Here is a 22769-nt window from a genome sequence, read left to right as displayed (position 1 = left end):
TAACTAGCATACATATTATAAAAATATAACTAAACACTAAAAAACACATTATGATTGCGATGCATTACGCAACCCCGCAGTGTCAGGGAACCGGCCGCGGAACCGCCGAAACTTGACACCCTTCGGCCAAAACTCCTCCTTGGTGAAGGTCGCTAGATGTTCAGTCGGAACGGATATGTCGGGTCGGATATAAACATGACAGGTAGTTTAGTACAATTGTCCATCTTAAATTTAATGACAATTATTTTGTGAAACAAGGGTAATGTTTACTAGTCGACATATTTGTCAATTCTTCACAAGAGATCGTTAATTGCTTTCGATGTGCCGTGTTGTCATCACTAACATGATATTGATTGAGATCCCATCTGTGTCCCGACTCCATTTAATGCAGCGTATACCTACATTATATGATGAGAGAAACCTTGGATAAGTGGACAAGAGACCTTGTAGAGTGGTGCCCTAGATATAATAAAAGAAAGAGTGGCCCACAAAAGTTTAGATGGTCGAATGATTTAACAAGAATAGGAGGTAAATGGATGCAAACAGCAAAAGAAAGAAACAAATGGAAAGCTATGGAGGAGGCCTACGTCAAAGGACGAGTTGAAGCTAAAGTTGATAAATCAAATTAATATATGTTATGTACCAGCTTCAATAATAAAGGCTAATTACAATTACAATACCTACATTATTTGTTGACAAGGCGTCAAAGCATTATTTTTTTGTTCGTTTTAAGTATTTTTTTCTGCAAATGCAAAGTCAGTGACGTCAAAGTAGGAATCTATTCGTACTTTATATATTCCCTTGTATAAGAATATCACCACTATTGCTTTCGCGGAGATTCATTTTCTAACTAACCAAAACCCTAACTTTACTGTTAGTGCCCAACTTCGCCCAAGTAAATTATTAAGAAAACAATAAGATAAGATAAGATAAGATAATTTATTCCATAACAATTTTACAATCATGTCGGAAATTTAACTTACAATACCTATCTAAACATACCTAATTTCGCTACCGGTCCCCAACTTCGCATTATATATATTTTTTTATTATGAAAACTATACTGAGACTTATTCCAAATCCTAAATGTTGAATTACTAAACGCCTTCATAGGCAACAATTACAATTTATAATGGAATTATGATTTAATGCTAGTTAAGAAGAATTTAAAAGCGATTTAAAGCGATTTTTATTTGTACCCTAAAGGCGAATTTAGGGTACACAGTTTTGCGAACGTTTATTTTCAATGAACTGCAACGATGATAACGGGGTTTGCTAACAACGAAAACACTACAATTGTCACCCAAGCCTGACACAGCTCCGATCTCATGTCAAGAATTACCGACAAATTCACAAATATGTCGACTTATAAAAACTACTCTTGTTTCACCAAATCATTGTCAATTGGACCATTGGAAATTGGTAACTAAATGCCTGTCATGTTTATAAGCACTTCTATACAAAAACAGTTTACGAAGTTGTCACTTGTCACCTGTCACTTGACAATTGTCACCCGACATATGTCACTGACAAATGTCGGCGTGGTGAAATTGGGGCCTGGTATATACTTCCCGACCTAGGTTTACCACTAGCTACCCACTCCAGAAATTTCAGTCTCGCCTCCCTATGCACCGCACTCACATGTTTGTTCCATCCTGTAATATATCCTCCTTTCCGCTTTACAGACTTTTTACAGCTCAATACAGACGCCTCAACTAAAATACCTACTATTCTACTATACAGATGGTTTATAATCATATGATGTCCCACATTGTCACAGTTCCTGCCACAACATTTTTTGAGCTCCTCAGGAAGGTCAATATCACGCAACCTGTTGTTGCAGGTGTCATGATACTCACCTACCTGTTCTGAACTCCTCTCACCCCATATTACATAATTTCGCGGTCTATTACCCAAATTTACTTTACATCTCACAATGTTTATGTTAATTTCTAACACCATCGGAAAATGATCCGACCAATATACCTCATTATTTATTTTAATATCAACAATAGATTTTAGCACTAACTCTGATACTAAACAGTGATCTAACCAACGTCTCGATCCGTGCGCCTCACTAAGATAAGTGTAACTATCAGAGTGTAAACCTAACCTAACAATATCAGCACAAGTTAAACCGTTCTCTAAACAAAAATCCAAAAGTTCCTTACCAAAGTTCTCGCTAGGATGCGCATTAAAGTCACCCAAAATTATCACAGATTCTACGTCAGCAGTTTCCACTATGGCACAAATTTCTCCAAGACATTGTGTAAATTCCAGTAAGTTCTCACTTATGTCTACAGGCATATATACACTCATAATCAATAACTGCCGACCACCGGTGGTCACTTTAATACACACTAACCGCGGACTATCACACTCGATTATCGACACCGATTGACAAATATCCTTCCGCCACAAGAGGGCGACACCGCCGTGGGGTCGCCCGCGCAGGATCCCCGCCGCAGTGTCCACCGCCGACGTGCCTGCATGCCCAAATCCTTCATGTATGCTCCCCAAGTATGGTAGGTCGTGTGGTAGGAGCCACGTCTCCTGCAAGGCGATTATATCACACGTCTCACAACACGCCTTAATAAAGTCGACAGACCTTTTTATGGACTTACAATTGAAGGACAAAAGTCTACATATATTATCACACTGCAGTGTACTAGGCATGATTTGAGGTGGGACTTCTTCTCACTTTATAGTCCTGTAAAATCTACTTTAAGTTTTTTATAGTAGAAAGTGAGATTAATACGTTCTCAACAATGCTTTTATAATTCCAAGTCTATTTGGCACTTATAAGATATTTATAATGGCCCGTTGAAATTCCAATTACGCCAATAGTACTCCTATAATAGAACTACCTTAATCTAAATACTCCTGTTAAACCTACTCTAAGTATGTTATAGTAAAAAGTGAGATTAATACGCTCTCAACAATGTTTTTATAATTCCATATCTGAATAGTCGTGGAACGGAATCGCTTGTTGCCAAACACTTGTTCACATATTGTGTTTTTTTTTGTAATTCAAGCAAATTATAAGGTAAGTAATGAATGTGAATTCTATTAATGTCTTGGTGAATTACTATTTCTAGCGTACTACATACGTAGGGGAATATGGATTTTCTGTGAAGTCTATCACGTTTATGGTTAAAATTTTAACGCGCCTCTTGTATTTGGAATATTTACATATTAATATTTATCAATTTGTTTAGAAAATTGTACAGGTAGCTGCCATTTTCGCAGTAGGCATTTTGAATTGCGTTATAGTACTATAATAGGTGCACATGGTTTTATAACGGCATGTGGCAAAACCAAAGAACTCGCCATGTTCTTACCAAAGTAGGGTTAAGCAATGCAAAATTAAAATAAAAAACCCTCGACACAAAAACCTAACTATAAAAAGTAATAAAATAAAATTTCCCGGACTGATCCTTAATTAGTAGGTACCTAATATTTTGTGATTCTAAGCGTCGCCGCAAGGGTTCCGCTCGATTTTTAACCGACTTCCAAATCTCAAAAGGAGGAGGTTATCAATTCGGTTGTATGTTTTTTTTTTATGTTTATTACTCCGTCATTACTGGACCGATTTTGAAAATTCTTTCTTTGTTTGTATGTATGCATACAGATTGGTCCCGTTTTTTTTCAAACCCAGTTATGATGATGGGCTACATGAGGAATCGAGGGAACCCCTCAAATCTTAAAGGCATATATATAGTGATTTTTGTGTTTTTGTCAACAAATCAAGCATATACATCCAAAAAAGTGACCTATGATGAAGTGGAACTGCTGATGAAAATCAGAACGGAACTCTTCAACGACGCATAGTTCACGTTTGGCGATTTGTCCTCTTCGTTATGTTTGTTAAGCAAGTTAAGTTTTTAAGACCCATTTTTGTCAAGCTCGAGTTCTGATGATGGGATCCATAAGGAATCGAGGGAACTCCTCAAACCTTCCCGTCTTCCCTCAAAAGTCCCGTTGTGCAATTTAATAATGTTTAAAAATCGTGAAAGTTAAATACCAGACAGTGACCAGACATTAATTTATATGGCATTTCAAACTACTTTGAGAAGTCGGTTTTCTTCTGTAAAAGATTATTTGTTTATATTTCGTGATTAGACTTAAATTTTATACTTATTTATTCAGGTATCAACGATCAAGATAAAGTATGGTTACGTTTATGGATAACGACCGATTCTTGACCAAAAATGATTATCGGTCTCTAAAGAACTTAAAATGGCCTTGGAAAATACACACTTCTTGTTATCTAAAAGATATCGCACTGAAGTTTCTATCAACAACAGAGAGTTACATTTTATAACGAATCAAGACGACATCAGGTCACCTGCTATGCCAAGATAAGATGTGGTGTGAAAACTGTTATATCTACGCGGTTTATGATCACTATCCAAGCGACGAATGTGAGATTTGTAATTTGTAACTCGATAATGTACCATGCACATTCTGAAAAATCATCTTGAAAAATTATTTTGAAACATTCCCGTTCACGATGTGAGAGTAACAAAAGGATGTCTACTTCAAAACGTAGGATTAAAGGCAAAAAAACAAATAAGGATACCATTGCAGCATCAGCGGCTACAACGATTCAGCCACCTCCACCAGATAATGCACTTCCAGTAGTTCAACCCCAACCAGAAACTACATCCTCTGGCGCATTTGAAACTTCAGTTTAAATAATTCAGTCAATTATTAACTTATTTGAAAACTACGTCGATTTAACACATCGCATATTAAAAATTAATTTAGTTTTTAACGGTGTTACAGAACTGATACAGTTACTTTTATCTACTCACATAATCATTAGTGAAATGTTCAGCATTATTATTTATTACAACCAATTTTACTATGAGAACTTTCTTATCTGTAATTTAAAAAATCTGTAGGTACTGTAATAACATTCAAGTACAGAAATCGATACTGTAATAACATTACTGTACAGGTTTTACCTACTACCACAGACAAGAAAGTTCTCATAGTGAAATTGGTTCTAAACTTCATCATCATCATCATCATATCAGCCATAAGAAGTCCACTGCTGCCTCCCCCTTGGTTGTAATAATGCTGGCCATTTCCTACGGCTTCTGAACCCATCTATTAGAGTAGGTACTTATGATATGTTTCTAGATAAAGTAGTTTATGCAACTGTATATAATTAGGCCTTAAAACACTTGTGTGACCTGAACCACACTTGTGTTTTAAGACCCCTCATTACATAACAGTTGCATAAACGACTATTACTGAATATATTTAAATATGATAAGTAAATTAAAGTTCCTGTTATGATAATTATAAGGTAATAAAACTACATCTTTTACTAAATTTGATTTGAGTACGTCTCCATTTTAATTATTCATATTAGTATGCTTACTATGTTATTGAATTCAACTCTGTTATTGATTTGATTAATAAATAAAAAACTCAAAAGTAAATTTCCTTTATTTGTTTTCTTTATCCTATTTATAAAGTATGTAGTAATGGCACAAAATATAAATTTGTGTCTAACAAAACGCTGACGAGCTTACACTTAATGTTTGAAACTTTATAACTATTTTTAGACTTATTAGGTTCCCTGCAATCACATTTACAAATATTTAAAAAAGATGAGCTTATGGGTTCCGCAAAGGCAATTTGAGTGTTTCCAATACGATAATCGTGTATTTCTACGTCTTGCTCTTGTCTCTGATTGTTTTTGAAATATGATATAAACTCCACCACATGATTTTCGTTGGTTAAAAACCATTTACCTTGCTCCTTTGCTAGAAGTCTAAAATTCAACCAGATTTACCGCGTTTACTTTTCTTTATTGTCAAACATTTCTTGTTTTCTCTGAGCCTGTCAATATCCACTAAAGCCATTTCATTTATTCTTCTAGCTACTTGTTGAAGTGCTTTGTTTCCTTGTCTGACCATTTTTTTTATGCAGAAAAGTTTATTTTCAAAGGGGTACGCGTTAAAGCTTTGAAGGATTCCATATTTTTTCACCTCGTCAACCAAGAGCGAGAGATTGTGCACATTACTAGATAGTCTTTTCCATAAATACTTTTAAATCGTTCAATAAAATGTTGTAACATTCCTTCAGCTATTGTAAGTAAATGAAAATAATTCTCATTTGAACAAATTATAATCTGAAATTTCTAATTCATTACCGTTTTCAACCTCGCTCAATGATTTTTCACTAGCACAACTTTCGGAGTCTGATTCTTTTTCGTCTAAATTAAATCTACTACTATTTTGTACAGAACCCTCGCCCATTTCGACGACTCGGACTTGGCCAGGTGCATTTATAAAATCTGTATTCAATGTTGTAAACATTGCCTGGTATGTTTTTTTAACTTTTCTTTTATATGAACCACTTTTTTTAAACCGCTTCCATTTATTTAAATCCATTTTAAACGTGAATTACCTAATTGAAAAGAATAAACAACATGTCTCAAATAGCCAAAATAATATCTCATAAAAGAATATGCAAAACCCTATTAAACACATTTTTGCCTATACTGGTTAAGGTCAAGCAAAAGTGGCCTTAAAAAAGTTTCGGCAGGGATCGTTTGGAATTAGTTGGACTATAATACTACTACAGCAAGCCACTATAAATGAGTTTGAGCTTATAAAGGCACATGACAAATATATATAGAGGAAAAGTTAACATAATAAATGCAGTTAATAGACTAAAATGGTCATTATATCAAGTACTTAATTTTTGCATAATTCCAATGTGAGAGAAAAGTATCCACTTTTAGGCTAATGCAAAACCAAACAAGAACTGTAAATGACTTCAAGTAATTTAACTTTATATTTGCTTATAACGGACCACAGATGTTCTCTTATAAGCGCTTATAAGTCTAAGTAACCGGAGTGATTACTCCTCAGTATATATACTCTTGATATTGGCTCTTACAGGAGTCATAAGATTATAACGGCCCGCAGATGTTCTCTTATAAGCGCTTATAAGTCTAAGTAACCGGAGTGATTACTCCTCAGTATATATACTCTTGATATTGGCTCTTACAGGAGTCATAAGATTATATCAGCCCGCAGATGTTCTCTTATAAGCGCTTATAAGTCTAAGTAACCGGAGTGATTACTCCTCAGTATATATACTCTTGATATTGGCTCTTACAGGAGTCATAAGATTATAACGGCCCGCAGATGTTCTCTTATAAGCGCTTATAAGTCTAAGTAACCGGAGTGATTACTCCTCAGTATATATACTCTTGATATTGGCTCTTACAGGAGTCATCGACGACCGGTCTGGCCTAGTGGGTAGTGACCCTGCCTGTGAAGCCGCGGTCCTGGGTTCGAATCCCAGTAAGGGCATTTATTTGTGTGACGAGCACAGATATTTGTTCCTGAGTCATGGTTGTTTTCTATGTATTTAAGTATTTGTATATTATATATATCGTTGTCTGAGTACCCACAACACAAGCTTTCTTGAGCTTACCGTGGGACTTAGTCAATTTGTGTAGTAATGTCCTATAATATTTATTTATTTATTTATTTATATAAGATTATAACGGCCCGCAGATGTTCTCTTATAAGCGCTTATAAGTCTAAGTAACCGGAGTGATTACTCCTAAGTGTAATCACTCTTAGTGTATGCTTTTATAAGATAAATTATGCCTATAATGGCCAGGAAATCTGTTCTTGTAAACGGTTACAAGGTGAAGTTATAGTAGTAAATGTGCTCAAGTTAAAACGGCATTTAATTATGCTCTAAAAAGCGCACTAGCCAATTTTGATGCTATAATTGGAGTTTTATAAATCCAAATAGCCTCATAAAGTATGCGTTCTGGGATAATTTTGCTTGTTGGGAGTGAACCATGGTGCAGGCATGAAACACATCAGGTGAGTTGTGGCAACGGCATTTAGTCTGAAACACATTACACATTTATGTATAATCTTTTTTACAGTGGTTAAACAGTGCCTTTGTTATGAATAACATAAGATTACATTTTGTCCTGTATCTAGTAAACATATATATGTTTACTAAGAAGAAACATGATTATAAGAAATGAGCATATGCTCATTTCTTATAAACAAGTTTCTTAATGCAGACTGTTTTGGCAATATTGCAAGATGCTGCACAGTATGAGCAAGCGACGCGTTTTGCAGTCGACCACCAGTTTGTATAATGCCTTCGCTATCAAGGAAAGGAGTCAGTAGCCTTAAATTACGTTTAACTTGCTTGTGAGATTGCAGCATCTTTAAGTCAACTGAAAATAATTGAGTTTGCTCATGTTTGACTATTAACATGAGGGTCTTGTTGAGTTCGACTATGGTAAAGAAGCCCTTAAGGTTCTGAGAAGTCGGTTTGACATTATTGCAAAACCTAAGGATATTATGCAAGAACACAAGTCATTTTTGCTATAGTAGAGAACTTTTTTATTATTTCAGAGATCAGGGTGGTGCGCTGTGGTTGTAAGGCACAGAGCACTGGTATGATCAGCTTTCAGTTCAGGCTACTCGGTGGGCACAGGTGAATATTCTGAAAATATACAATCTTCATTATGCAGGATTAATTGCCCATGCCCATCATATTTTGTGAAACGAGCTTGATTGTGTGGCACATGGAACCTCTTTTCTAGAATGAGACATCCATTGAGTTCAAGTGAAAAGATTTTCCTAACTCAAGAGTTGATTTGCTCTAAAGGGACCTTATTAGGCAGTGAGATCTCATATTTATTACCTGCTAGCTTTGTAGAGATTCCCTAAAAGGTTTTTCGCAATAGTCTTGCTCTGGTATTTTATCTAAGAAAATCTCAAGCACCTTTTCAGTTTCCCCAAATGCACTTGACAGGTCGCTTGGATTGCATTCTCTACAAAGCAAAGATATTACCTGTTTGGATTTTTTTCTTGCAGGTAGCTGCATTCAACCACCGATGATCACGCCAAATGATGTCTGCACTAGTGTAGGGCCTCATGGTGTAGTGATTGAAGTACTCGAAGCTGTAGCACTCGAGGTTGTAAAGCTCGATGTGGAAGTACTTGCACTGCCCGCAGTCACGATAGGCTGTTTGTTTGCTTGGTCTCCATTATTCTTCGTCTGCGTCAGAAGAATCTGAAAGAAGATACCAGCATCTAGCAGCAAATCCACATCACCACGCTTATTAAAATTCTCATCGGCTAGTTTGCAGTTAGTAGGCAATGTAATGTGTGACTTGTTAATAGGAATCTGTGGCAACTTTGTTGTTATTTTATCAACAACCTTGCGATGGACATTTGTTTTGAATGCACATCAAGGTTTATACATTCTTCTTAGATAGGATGCAAATAATTATGGCATCCCACTTATTTACAGGCTCACCCAGGTTTTGCAGAGCAGCAAGATGTTGTTAGGAAACTGAAATAAAATTTCGTAAATTAGTGACATTAGATCGCGTGATTGTAGGCATATCTAGCAGTGTATTAATATGTTCTTGTGTAATTCGAACTTTATTATCGTATCGTTCCTTTAGTAAGCGCAGTGCTTCTGGGTAGCTGTTGTCTTCTAATGGAAGATTTTTTATTAAATCGTTCATGACTTAAAAAACCTTTAAGATAATACAGCTTTTGCACTGCTGAAAAAGAAGTACACTTATCGATCATGGCTGTGAATGATTTTATGACGACCCGGGGCAGTTTGAAGTTCTCCGACTTGACACTAACGCCATTTGCACTGCTGCTGGTAGCGATAGCGCTCACTTGAGGAGGATTGTCCTGAGGCGGATAACATTTATGATGTTATCTAACTGTGCTATTAACAAATTAAATTGTTCAAACACGAAACGGCGTCGTTGCGTTATCGCTGTGTGTTGAATCGCAGTGTTGCGTTCTCTCGGCGTTCATGTACAGCGCGGCGCTGCGATTGGTCGAGGAACTCGAGGATTGCGCAGTGCTGCCGCCCGCACGAGCACGAAGGGATACGTTTGCACGTTGACTACACGAGACGAATGTTTCTTGGACGCGCTGAGAGCGCTAGTTGGTGCATCATAGCGTTTCATATGAATCTTGCGTCTTTCTTCGTATTATGGCGAAAGAAAAAACGATAATTATCAAAAAACCAAATCTATGGTACTAAATTTATAAGCGGTTAAACATGGTGCTCGAATAGCTTTTTCAAATGTCGTTTAAAAAATAAATAGGCGGCAATTTAAATATGTTTATTACTTACTTGATTACTTAGTAGTTATTTTAATTATAATATTTTCTTACATTGTTTGAGAAAAGCACTAATACAATCCTTGGCCGGAACAGGGATTGCAAGACTCGCTTTATCCTGCCGCAATCACGTCCTGCAATCCCTTACTTCACGGTCTCTGCAGTAATATATTCTTATGATTTTAAAATATTTTAAAAATGGAACCTTTAGTTCGTTTTTCAATGTTGCTAACAATGAAAGCTGCCATTTTTCCGTAAAACTCTTTAAATAAACGTTTTGTAACAAAAAGAAAAATGCGGACAAGTGCAACGCAATTCCAACTACTCGTAGAATTCATGGAAAGGTATGTATGTACAGATCCGTCTTTACGATGATATATTTATTGCAGTTGCGGATTGTAGTTCAGTGTCTTTTCTCTCCTTACAGAAACGGCGACCTATGTAAGCCGACAGACGGTCTACAAGGAAAGGCTGAAAATGTTCGCCTGTGGAAGCGTCTACAGGCGACTTTAAATTCTGAAGCGATAGGAGGATCTAAGACCATTGAAAAATGGCGAAAAGTATGTATAACCGCTCTGTAATTATACAGTATGTATCAGAACGAAAGGCCAAGAAAGAGACGCATTAATGTTTAAGTCATACTGAGCAACTTTTACTATGGGACTAACCCCGAAAACGCGGAAAAAAAATGCATGTTTCATACATTTTGCTGGTCTGATGTTGAAATTTCCTCAAAGAGAGTCAATTATTTTCGCGATTACGGGGCTGGTCCCATAGTAAAAGTTGCTCAGTATGACTTAAACATTAATGGGTCTCTTTCTTGGCCTTTCGTTCTGATACATACTGTATTTTCCTTTTTTTCATAACAACTTACTTTCTAATAAGTAATGTTTTTATTGCTTACATGTTTTGATTAACTTAACATTTTTTTAATGTGAATGTATGGTGTAAGGTCTGGTGTGATTTAAGAAACAACACCAAAAAGAAAATGGCAAAAATACACAGGGCCGTTCGAAAAACTGGCGGCGGTCCAGCATCCAAGCTTAAATTGACTGACCTAGAGGAGCGGGTCCTTTCGATTATGGGCATTCGAGCCGCAACAGGGATGGAAGAAATTCCTGAGGTTGGAATAGAGGTGATTAATTTTTAATTTCATCGACTATTCAATCTGCATGATTTTGAGTCGTCGATTTCGAGATCACGCATGTTGGTAGATTATAATAAAAATGACCTAAACCCTCTGACAATCTTTGGCGAAGACTTAGGGGTGCGAGTTCCATAATTTACATGCCATTCCACATTCCATAACGCCATAAAAAAGTTAGTATTGGCTCCGTGCAAAGCGGGCGGTAGGGGAAGCCGAAACGATCGCAGCGCTTGATGTGGCCAAAAATGGCAATTATGGTTGGCTCCAATGATCTTTTATACCAAGATACGTCATACACGTACGAAAATTGAAGCACTCACCTTGTGACAAATTGGACACTTTGTCTCAGTCTGCCTGACGCAAGCGAGAGGTGTACAACTGTACACTGGCTAATACTTTTCCACAAATAACGTGAACTATGCACCAAAATGCCGACCTGCATTATGTTAAAATGTTCAAATTATCCACAAAAGCGCAAAAAAATTGACGACGTCACATATCACTCGTAATTAAAAGCTAAAATAATCCGTTTTTCTTCGGTTTATGAAATAAACCGTACGCCATATTCGGGCGTCTGAAAGAAAGAGACAAGATTATGTTCTTATCATCAAGAGCGACAAGGACGCACCAACTGCGCGTACATAGATTACCATATCAGACATGTCACGGTAAGTTGCATTCAGAGTTTGGTGCTTGTCGTACAAATAAGATAAATACATAATAATACATTTCAACTTTTACTTGAACAATTTTTTTCTTGTAATTAGTATAAGAATTGGCAAATTAGAGATTATTATTGGCCATATTATTGCCCGGGTCGCGTCAAATAAGAAAATAGTCCCAATGTGTACAATAATTATTTTATAGGAATTATAATTATTCAGAAAAACAAACTTAACTTTTATTTACATAACTAAATGTGAAAACTCTTAACTTCGGTAGCAAGTAGGTAGGTACATTAAGTACTACATAGAACTGCACAAAAATGATTTGCACTTTCTGTCAAAAATCTTATTCTATGATTTATTTTTCTTAAGTTTTACGTTTCGCGCCAATTACCGAAGAAGCGTCATTCATTTAGAATTCAACGCGCAAGTAACAAACACTAGCCGTCTTATTTTTACTTAGGTAGTCTTTTAATTGTGCCGTCGCTTTTACGCGTTTTGCGTATGAAGTTGTAAACAAATTGTAAGTAATGCTGCAACGTCACGTTGGAATAAGCATTTTTTACGCTTGTTATATTAGGGTATGGCTCATCTTGTATAAAAGATCATTGGTTGGCTCCTCTTCACGATGGACCAGCGCGGGCCACTCCAAGGGACACAGCCATGCGGTAGAATGAGATAGCAATATCACTTGCTCCCTCTAACGCATAAATGCCTCCCTTGGAGTGGCCGGACAACGTGTAAAGTGTTTCTGTCAATTCCCATACTTCTCAGTTATTTTGTTCTTTAAATCATACTTACGATAAAAACCGGACAAGTGCGAGTCGGACTCGCCCACCGAGAGTTCCGTACTTTTTAGTATTTGTTGTTATAGCGGCAACAGAAAATTCATCATCTGTGAAAATTTCATCTGCCTAGCTATCACGGTTCATGAGATACAGCCTGGTGACAGACGGACGGACGGACGGACAGCGGAGTCTTATTAATAGGGTCCCGTTTTTACCATTTGGGTACGGAACCCTAAAAATGGGTCACGACAGGTGTTGTGTGGTAAACTGCAATAATACTGGACGAAACAGTAAGGCCACATTAGCACGAGCGCTTTTACAACGCGCGTCAAAAAAGCGTTTGAATGACACAAAATAAAATAGTATAAAATAAAAAATAAAATAAAGTATGGCTATTACAGTGTAATGAGTGTACCAACATTAGGTGATTGTATATAATATTAGTTATTGAAAGCCCGATAGGCAGATTAGACTCTCGCGCGGGCCACGAGACGAGCCGCGAGCCGCGCCACGAGACGCGAGTCCACCGCTTACACTCGCGTTCGGCTTGTCATTCGGTTATAAACCTTATGCCGTGCCGTTAGTGTTTAAATTATATTGGCTCGACGAGCTTGCGAGCCACGAGACGAGCCGCGAGCCCACCGCTTACCGCCTGGCCACGACTTTGCGCGACCTGCTTCGGCGGCGGCGACTAGCGGATCGCCCATAATACAAAAACAGCGCGGGCAATAAGAGACGACACGAACTTCCGCATCGGCGACCAAGCGCGCGGATTTACTTGAGCGACCGGCGACTGCGGGGAGCGGGTTGGCGGGCGGAACAAACAAAGACAAGGCGCGCGAACGCGCGGCCACGACTCAGAGCGGTGCGACCGGTCTTAGCGGCGGCACGGATCGGGCGGTGATATTGAAACAAACTGTATTGTATTATCCGCGCGCGATGTCGAATATCACTATAGACACAGAAAAGTTTATTTCTGAAATATTAAACAGGCCTGCAATATGGATGCCAAAGCATCCTCAACATAAGTTGCGGCATGTAATAAAAAGGCTGTGGGGTGAAATGAAAGACATTTTTCCTGGTTTTAGTGGTAAGAAAGTTTATTAATTACCTATATTAGATTGCATTGCTTACAAAATAATTTTTGTACTGATCACGAATGGCGATTGCACTTGCTGACGATCGATTATTGCGCCTTGATAGCATTGTTCTGTTGTTATTATTTGTTGTTACATTCATCATATACTCGTTAAAATCTCTATCGGAGTTACCATCTCTGGATCGCACAATATTATGCAATAGGCATGCGACCTTTATGATAAGTTTTGCGTGTTTTGTGTTAGTCTCAATTAGATATGAGCGCCGCGCCGGCGCGCCGCCGCCGCCGACAAAATTTTCGCGCCGCCGCCGCCGACGCTGCGCTATCGGCGTGGCATCGGCGTGACCTTGGTAGTTACTACTACTTTCGGAATCAGATAATATATTTTTAATCGAGTTTAGATCATTAACGGCGCCACTTCGAATAGTTTATAGGCATTCAAAAGGTATTTTAGGCCCATATAATTAAAAAATATCGAAGGTAAATGCAAAGTTATCTGTCTAGTAACCGCGCTACTAGTCTTGGGGAAACGAAATTATGTAATATCAATTTTAACATTAATATGCTTGTAATAAACATATTGATTTCCTGCCATTTTTATTGTGGAACGTTCCACATTACAATTTATAGATTGTATATATACACTAGACATATGTCAATCACAATGAAAACATTAACTGTGATCAACTCTGGCTAACGAGAGACTCGAACCCACATCTTTGGATTACCGATACAATGCATAACTAATTTTGCCAGCTAACCATCCGTCATTTACCGCGAATTTAACCATTGCAAGCATGGTTAAACGTCTTTAAAAGGTATTAAATGGGGTTAATTTTGAGATATTAAGCGTTTCCACGTCCAAATGTCCGGCCGTTGGCTTCGCACGGAAGGGCGTCGGAATCGGGTCTCAATTAAACTTGGCCACTGTTCAAATTTCAAGCTTTGCTCTCTCGTAGCTCAATCTTTGGCCTTGCATCGCTCGCATGGAATTAAGCCGCTATCTGAACCTGCAAGTTTTTGGCCCTGTTTAGAGCTCAACTTTCGGCCTGTTTTAAAACGCTTGAGCATTGGTCCTTATCCGATCTTAGCTCCTGTAGCTCGGCCTTTGGCGTCGCACGAATGCGCCCGCAGGAAAGCTCCAGATCTTTAACACTATGGCTTTAGTCTTTATCGGCCTGCGCCCTCGCTCTGCTCTCTTGCAGCTCGGCCTCGCATAGAAATAGCCCTCGCTGCAATCGGCGCTCCAGGTGTTAGGCCGTTAGCCAAGCTTACACTTGGCGTTCGATTCTTAGCTGTATGCTCATCCTCTGGCCTCGCATTGGGAGGCGTCGAAATTAAGTCTTCGGTGTTACATAGAGCTCGGCGTTGGGCCTCACTTTTTGGCATAAATCGGTTTTGTTGAATCGATATTGGTTAATGAAGGACTCCGTCAGACGGAGCTCGATTTTATTTGGACTGTCGACAAGACATTTCCCTGATACAGTCAATCCGTAATTTTTAACTTAGCACAAAGTTAAGGGCCTCGCTTAGATCTTCCGGCCAGAGCCTCGCCAAGATTAAGACCGCCTCTTCTGCCGCGCGATACCGCTTATCCACAGTTTATACGATATCAATTTTTTCATACCATTATTCAATAAATTATCCTTGAAAATAAAAAATGCATTTATGTATTTCATAACTTTCTTACAGCAAAAACATGTTTTATCGGTAAAATTTTGGTTTGAATTCTTTTTTCATTAATCGAAGGTGTTTCAAGGACACGCCGCCGATTCGCCGCCGCCGCCGACCAATTTTGACCGGCGCGCCGCCGCCGGCTATATGCCTATCGGCGCTCATGTCTAGTCTCAATGGAATAGGAAGTGCTTGGCTGGCGTCCTCTTCTCCTCTTCTCCCACTAAACTGATGACATCTGCCTTAATCCTCTAAGTTTGTTTCATCTGTGATGTTTAATAGTCTTTATATGTAAAGTTCGTTACTCGTTATATTGTAATGTTTAGATAGTTTTTTCTTCTCTGATATTTTTCACTGTAGCTATAATATGGTGTTAATTAGTTTGTAATATTTCCGCTAAATTGTAAAACATGCTGTGTACACTTGTTTTGGATCTCGTGCTAGATTTAAGCCATAATGTACAATTGTATTACCCATGATATTGTACGATGTCTGTTTAGTGTACCTAATAAAGTAAAATAAAAATAAAAAAATAAAAAAAAAATGGATCTCATAAAAATACGCCATTTATTGGACAAAATACCAAATGCATTTTCAATCGTTACTCTTGCCCGTGACAATCTCTTGTTAAAAATTCTTTTTTCTGTGTTTAAATTCGTGGAGGGATAAGGACGCATTAAATACGTTTTCAGGGGATAAGCCTCGTCACCTACTAAAACATAAGGTAATTTCACATTTGAGCCTGGCAGATTTTGTGGTGCTGGTACGTTAAACTTATTAGTGGTTAACAATTTATTCAATACTGAGAAATGAAAAGTACCACCATCGCTTTGTCTGCCTTTTCCTCCAACCTCGATGGCTATAAATTTATAATCTGCGTCTGACACTGCCTGAAGAACCAATGAAAAATACCTTTTATAGTTGTAATAATCGCTAACACTGAGTGGGGGCTTTTTTATTCTGAAGTGTTTTCCATCTACCGAGCCCATGCAGTTAGGAAATTGCCATTTTAAATAAAAATCCTCGGCTATTCTTTTTATTTCTTCTTGACTTGGCTGTGGCATGTAGTCGCCTAAAGGCTATCCATATGCCTTTCAATGTTTTATAAATTGTTTTAGCCACTGTACTTTTGCCGAGTCGGTACTAATGTGATAGTGACTTGAAAGATAATCCATGAGCTAGGTACCTATAACAAAAAATATCTTATTTATTTGAACACAAAATAATATTGTATAATAAATTATTTGAAATGCTCTAAAATTAATATAATGTCACGTGTTGACCAACGTATGCGTAGTCATTACGCGCAAGTTTATTGAAGAGTTCTCTGTCTCCAAGCACCGAGCTTGCTAGTAGGTACCCAACTCGGTCGGCGGTGCGCGGAGGACTACGACTACGGTGCTGCGTGCGAGACGATTGAAACGAACGACCACGGCGTACGGCCGACTAGATATGAGCGCCGATAGGCATTTAGCCGGCGGCGGCGCGCCGGTCAAAATTGGTCGGCGGCGGCGGCGAATCGGCGGCGTGGCCTTGAAACACCTTCGATTAATGAAAAAAAAAATTCAAACCAAAATTTTACCGAAAAAACATGTTTTTGCTGTAAGAAAGTTATAAAATAAATGCTTTTTCTTTTTTCAAGGATAATTTATTGAGTAATGATACGAAAAAAGTTTTATATCGTATAAACTGTGGATAGGCGGTATCGCGCTGCATCAAAGGCGGTCTTAATCTTGGCGAGGTTCAGGCCGGAAGATCTTAGCGAGGCCCTTATCTTTTGTGGTAAGTTAAAAATTGCGGATATACTGTATCAGGGAACGTCTTGTCGACAGTTCAGATATATTAAATAAATTACTTAAGGAATTAGTACACATTTTAGAAAATAGAAAATCATCGTAACTCAATAAAATTCTAAAGGAATATTTCACAAATGATAATGCTCTGGCAAATATACTGGCAAACAAACTAAAATAAACCCATTAGTTAAATTAAGAAAAGTAGATATTTACATTTCGAATTACTCAATGTATTATTAGGTAACATCAAAACGCGAGTTTTAGTGACCGCGCACATAATCTCATACTAGAGATTTTGCACACAAATGTATGTAGATTTAAGTACTTTTTTAGCGATATAAATAGATTTAAATTTTAATTTTTTTTTTAATAAAATCGAGCTCCGTCATTAACCAACATCGACCCAACAAAACCGATTTATGTCAAAAAGTGAGGCCCAAGGCCGAGCTCCATGTAACACCGAAGACTTGATTTCGACGCCTCCCAATGCGAGGCCAGAGGATAAGCTGCAGGTAAGCATACAGCTAAGAATCGAACGCCAACAGCGCGCTTCTGTGCGAGGAGGAGCTACAAGAGAGCAGAGCGAGGGCGAAGGCTAATAAAGACCGAAGCCATAGTGTTAAAGATCTGGAGCTTTCCTGCGGGCGCATTCGTGCGACGCCAAAGGCCGAGCTGCAATGGAGCTAAGATCAGACAAGGACCAATGCTCAAGAGTTTTAAAAGAGGCCGAAAGCTGAGCTCCAAACAGGGCCAAAAACTTACAGGTTCAGATAGTGACTTACTTCCATGCAAGCGATGCAAGGCCAAAGATTGAGCTGCGAGAGAGCAAAGCTTGAAATTTGATCAGTGGCCAAGTTTAAATAAGACCCGATTCCGACGCCCTTCCGCGCGAAGCCAACGGCTGGACATTTGGACGTGGAAACCATTAATATCTCAAAATTAACCCCTTTTTATACCTTTTAAAGACGATTAATCATGCTTGCAATGGTTAAATTCGCGGTAAATGACGGATGGTTAACAGTTGGCAAAATTAGTTATGCATTGGGTCGATACTCCAAAGATTCGAGTCTCACGTTAGCCAGAGTTGATTTGATCACAGGTAATTTTTTCATTGTGATTGACATATCTAGTGTATATACAATCTATAAATTGTAATGTACGTTCCACAATAAAAATGGAAGGAAATCAGTATGTTTATTACGAGCATATTGATGTTTAAATTGATATTAAAAAAATCGTTTCCCCAAGACTAGTAGCGCGGTTACTAGACAAATAAATTTGCATTTACCTTCGATATTTTTGAATTATATGGGCCTAAAATACCTTTTGAATGCCTATAAACTATTCGAAGTGGCGCCGTTATAGATCTAAACTCGATTTAAGATATATTATCTGGTTCTTAAACCTCTGAAAGTAGTAGTAACTACCAAGGTCACGCCGATGCCACGCCGATAGGGCAGCGTCGGCGGCGGCGGCGCGAAAATTTCGTCGGCGGCGCGCCGGCGCGGCGCTCATATCTACGGCCGACTGGATCGGGTACTCAGAAGCCCGGTGCTTCATCTAGTCTCTCTGACATACAGGGGGGGGGGACTGTAACTGAAGCAAAAAATTGAAACGTAGATTCTAATCCTCAGACTAGACAATTTTTGTTCAACGACTTTTGAAAATAACTTACGGTTTGAATTTTATTACAGTTTAAAGTTAATTGATTCAAACACGCAACATATTATGAAATTGATTTTGTCTGTAGGGTGATAAGACTGACGGGCGATGTCAATTAGACGGAATTTGAAGTACATACATTGAAAATACTATTTAGCTTGTTTGAAAAAGAGACAATCTAAAGACTATATAATTTTTAAAAGTGCTGAACAAATGTTTTATTGTTTTAGGAGTAGAACCTATGGTTTAATTTTTTGCTTTAGTTACAGGGCCCACCCTGTATATTTAACATTTTAACACTATGATGGGAATGTCATTTATAATGAGTACCTATAGCTAGATCACGCTAAGCTTTGCTATCAAGTTTTGCGTAAAACTTCTCGTTTCAACTACACTTTTATTTAATTTCATATTTATATAAAAAAAAAAAAAAAGCCGTTTATTCACACTAAGTTTGGTTTACATTTTTGTGTTTTAAATTTAGTTGTCCTGTATTTAGTGGTGAACCCCTCTTTGGGTGAAGGCCTCCTCCAACTTCATATTTCATATTCAAAAGGTATTTAACCAGGCCTTGGGTGATGTCAACGAATTGGAAGACAAAGATACATATGCCAAATACTGTTGGAGTTACTGCAAGTATGATAGAGAAAAGCAGTACACAATGACATATGGAAATCATATCAGAATCTCTCGTTCTTATGATGGTAGAATTAGTAGTCCTCCCGGCAACTGGATTCAGATTACACCACAAACATACTTTGACGGTAGCCGGTATTTGTATGTTAATGGAAACCCTCATGATGATAGATGCCCATTTAAAATCTATGAGAACCGTGCTGCAGTCATATCACAGACAGAGAACAAAAATTGGGTAATTTCTATACCTTCCATCTCACTTCAATTTGATTTAACCCCTCAGCCCTATGATCTCAATTGTACATTCCAGGGGAAACCATACCAGATTTTGAAAACACTAGGAGGGTATTTAATCTCTCTCCATATCCCAGGGTATGAATCTTTTATAGAGTTTGTTACACATTACCCTATCCGACATAGGGGTAAACGTTCTCCACCGGTGGATTATTTCTTGGAACGCTATGAGAGTTTCTTAGCGACTAATATCAGGGGGAAGAGATCCATTGTCAATTGGGAATTTTCAGAAACCCTAAAACCTTCAACTGATTATGCACAATTGAGATATGAAACACAGTATGTTATAAAACAGTTAAATACAGGTTTTTCCACCCTTCAGCTGAGCATCTGCCAGCAAATGTTTAATAAATGGTTTCTGTTGACACCCCCTGATTTACCTCGTAAAATAGCTTTTTATTTTTCAGGAACCATCTATAATGTTGCAGATGTTCATGCAGGAGTTTTTAGTATCCAAAGTACGGCCCCAAGTGTAACATCTTGGTTTTTAACCAACCCTGTTGTGATTGAGAAGGGTATGTTCAAAGTTGTGTCGTCATTCACCAATTCAACCCGATGGGCTGAGCCTGTCACTGGTGTACTCTTCATGGAGCCTGTCACAACTCATTTTTCATCTGTTGCTACATGGTTGCCGGGTCCGAATAACACAGGACTTGATCCGATATCAGGTAAAGTCATTATATCTGAAGTTACTCCAGCCAGTTTGGAAATGGTTCAGCAAGCTTCCGCATTTGCTGGACAGGCTTTGTACTCATCCTCTGAGTTGGCATTGAGCTCTCAAGAACGTTTATTTTATATGACATCACAGGCACCTGATGAGAACACTCTACATCCCCCTAACAGCTGGTGGACTACATTAGGAATCCATACATGCATATCAATTATAACAGGAGTGATTACATTGATAACCTTATCCCCCGCCATTATCAGGTTTGCTAGAAAGCTTGCCAATCAAAGTGAGAAAGAATTGGAAAATCTACTTTTTTCTAAGCAGAAGTCGTTACCTATTGAAAAATCATCAGGGTGGAAATAAGTGGAGTAAGTACCCAGGATCAACAAGTCATGAACTTCTATCATGCAACTTTCTAGGTATTGTAAAAAAAAAAAAATCATTCCTGTGTTTAAAAATGACACATTTCATCACCCATTGGAGAGACACTTCAAATTTAGAGAAAATACCAGTTTAACCTTCCACACTTATCCTTCACCACCTGACTGTGATAGAGTACTTAAAATAAATACGGATCAGATCTCTAGTACAGTTTCGATATGGAAGGTTGACACCATCAATAGTCTTGAGACAGGGGCTTTAATTTGGGAAGAGTTAATCACTACTCGAGCATCATGGGGGTTCTTTAACAATTATCACTCCTCTATAGTGAGTAGGGTTGTAGTTAGTATAAAAAGTTCACCAGGGAACATTACTATTCATATTTATATAATGATAAATAAATAAATAATGATATGTTCACCTCTCGTTAAGATCCCTTTTTCTAATTTGCGATTTTTAAACTAGATAACTTTTTGTTGCAGTTGAACAAATAAAGAGAAAGTGGAAAAACCTTAAAGATAATTATCGAAAAGAATTGAAAAAACTATCAACTTCGCGTTCAGGGGACCCGGGTACTGGCGACGACACGTCACCATGGAAGCATTTTAACCAAATGTCTTTTTTGAAGGATGATATGATTCCCGCGGAAGGAGATTCGAATCTAGTGGAAAACGAAGACGAAGAATTGGATGTTTCTGTGTCATCTGAAGTACAATCCCCGTCTTCACTTTTAACATCACCTCGGGCAGAAAACGTATCTCCGACACCATCCAGATCGCAGTCACCTAGCCCACGAAACGTATCGTCTCCACGATCAACGCAAGCAGATACCCCACTGCCTTCTAGGAAACGAACTAAGGCAAATGACATACGAATCGAGTACTTAGAAATTGAAAAGAAGAAACTGAAAATATTGGAAGACGAAGTTGCCAAAAATAATACTACTCATCAAAATACTCCTGATATAGAGAAAACTGAGGACTATTTTTATCTTATGAGCATCTTACCTGAAATGCGAAAATTAAATCCCATTCAAAAAATGCGTGTTAGGAACAAAATCAACCAGGCTTTGATGGAGGAAATGGTTATGTCTGAAGATCCCTATTCCCACCGTGGCTACTATACGCAACCGACTTCATCTTTTACTACTTTCAATCGTAATGAATATAATGATAGAAACAGTGAATATTAGTAACTAATAAAACTATAAAAAATATGACGAACAAAAACCCTTGCCTCACAATAATGCTTAAGATTCTAATTTTTGAACCACTCGCTGCTCTCATGGTCAAACTCTGGTATATTTAGCTTGCTCGGATTTCAATATTGGCACGAGGATTAAATAATAACTTCGTTTCTTTGTAAAACAAATAACTTTTATCTTACCCTACCTCATCTGAGTAGGTACTTACGAACATTAAATGACTTGTTTCGATTAAGTTTACTACTATAATTACACTTAGTGTAGTCCATTGTAATGCTAAACTAATGATGATACGGTAATAACTGTGATGATTAAGTTAATAAAACATTTACATATAAGGTCAGGTGTAGTAGGACAAACAGTCGGGCAAAACAAACGCTTGTATGGTCTTTTCCAATTGTTAGTCTTGCCCGGGTAGAATTAATTATATTTTTCTTACCCCACCTCACCTTTACCTAGTATTTAAATATTATACTGACTGTTATTAATGATTATGATACATGGAGGTGCTTGTCCACCGGCGAGGCATGGAGGGGCGAGACTTGAAATTTGTACGGCACAGGCAGAGTCATTTCCGAGATTATTCAGCATTT

General features: G+C 38.0%; 5 protein-coding genes across 5 annotated transcripts in view; 1 reads left to right on the top strand and 4 right to left on the bottom strand.

Annotated features, from left to right (window-relative positions):
* Nucleotides 1-22769, bottom strand: part of LOC134654661 (zinc finger BED domain-containing protein 4-like) — a 1082235-nt gene that overhangs the window by 687606 nt on the left and 371860 nt on the right. The gene's annotated exons all lie outside the window — the stretch shown is intronic.
* On the bottom strand, nucleotides 1387-2689 carry LOC134654471 (uncharacterized). The gene is made up of 2 exons (XM_063509912.1): nucleotides 1558-2689; nucleotides 1387-1434 (listed from the first exon to the last, which is right to left on the bottom strand). The coding sequence occupies exons 1-2, from the start codon at nucleotides 2674-2676 to the stop codon at nucleotides 1387-1389; spliced, it is 1167 nt and encodes a 388-aa protein (XP_063365982.1). The 5' UTR covers nucleotides 2677-2689.
* On the bottom strand, nucleotides 5482-6275 carry LOC134654470 (uncharacterized). The gene is made up of 3 exons (XM_063509911.1): nucleotides 6139-6275; nucleotides 5857-6048; nucleotides 5482-5593 (listed from the first exon to the last, which is right to left on the bottom strand). Exons 1-3 carry the CDS (start codon nucleotides 6273-6275, stop codon nucleotides 5482-5484), a joined length of 441 nt encoding a protein of 146 aa, XP_063365981.1.
* LOC134654469 (uncharacterized) lies at nucleotides 9056-16597 on the bottom strand. The gene is made up of 5 exons (XM_063509910.1): nucleotides 16354-16597; nucleotides 16094-16293; nucleotides 13994-14104; nucleotides 9596-9719; nucleotides 9056-9081 (listed from the first exon to the last, which is right to left on the bottom strand). Exons 1-5 carry the CDS (start codon nucleotides 16595-16597, stop codon nucleotides 9056-9058), a joined length of 705 nt encoding a protein of 234 aa, XP_063365980.1.
* Nucleotides 20508-22164, top strand: LOC134654468 (uncharacterized). The gene is made up of 2 exons (XM_063509909.1): nucleotides 20508-20589; nucleotides 21455-22164. Exons 1-2 carry the CDS (start codon nucleotides 20508-20510, stop codon nucleotides 22162-22164), a joined length of 792 nt encoding a protein of 263 aa, XP_063365979.1.

Source organism: Cydia amplana, chromosome 15, assembly GCF_948474715.1.
Source record: "Cydia amplana chromosome 15, ilCydAmpl1.1, whole genome shotgun sequence".
NCBI lineage: Eukaryota > Metazoa > Arthropoda > Insecta > Lepidoptera > Tortricidae > Cydia > Cydia amplana.
This window is presented reverse-complemented; position numbering and strand designations above follow the sequence as displayed.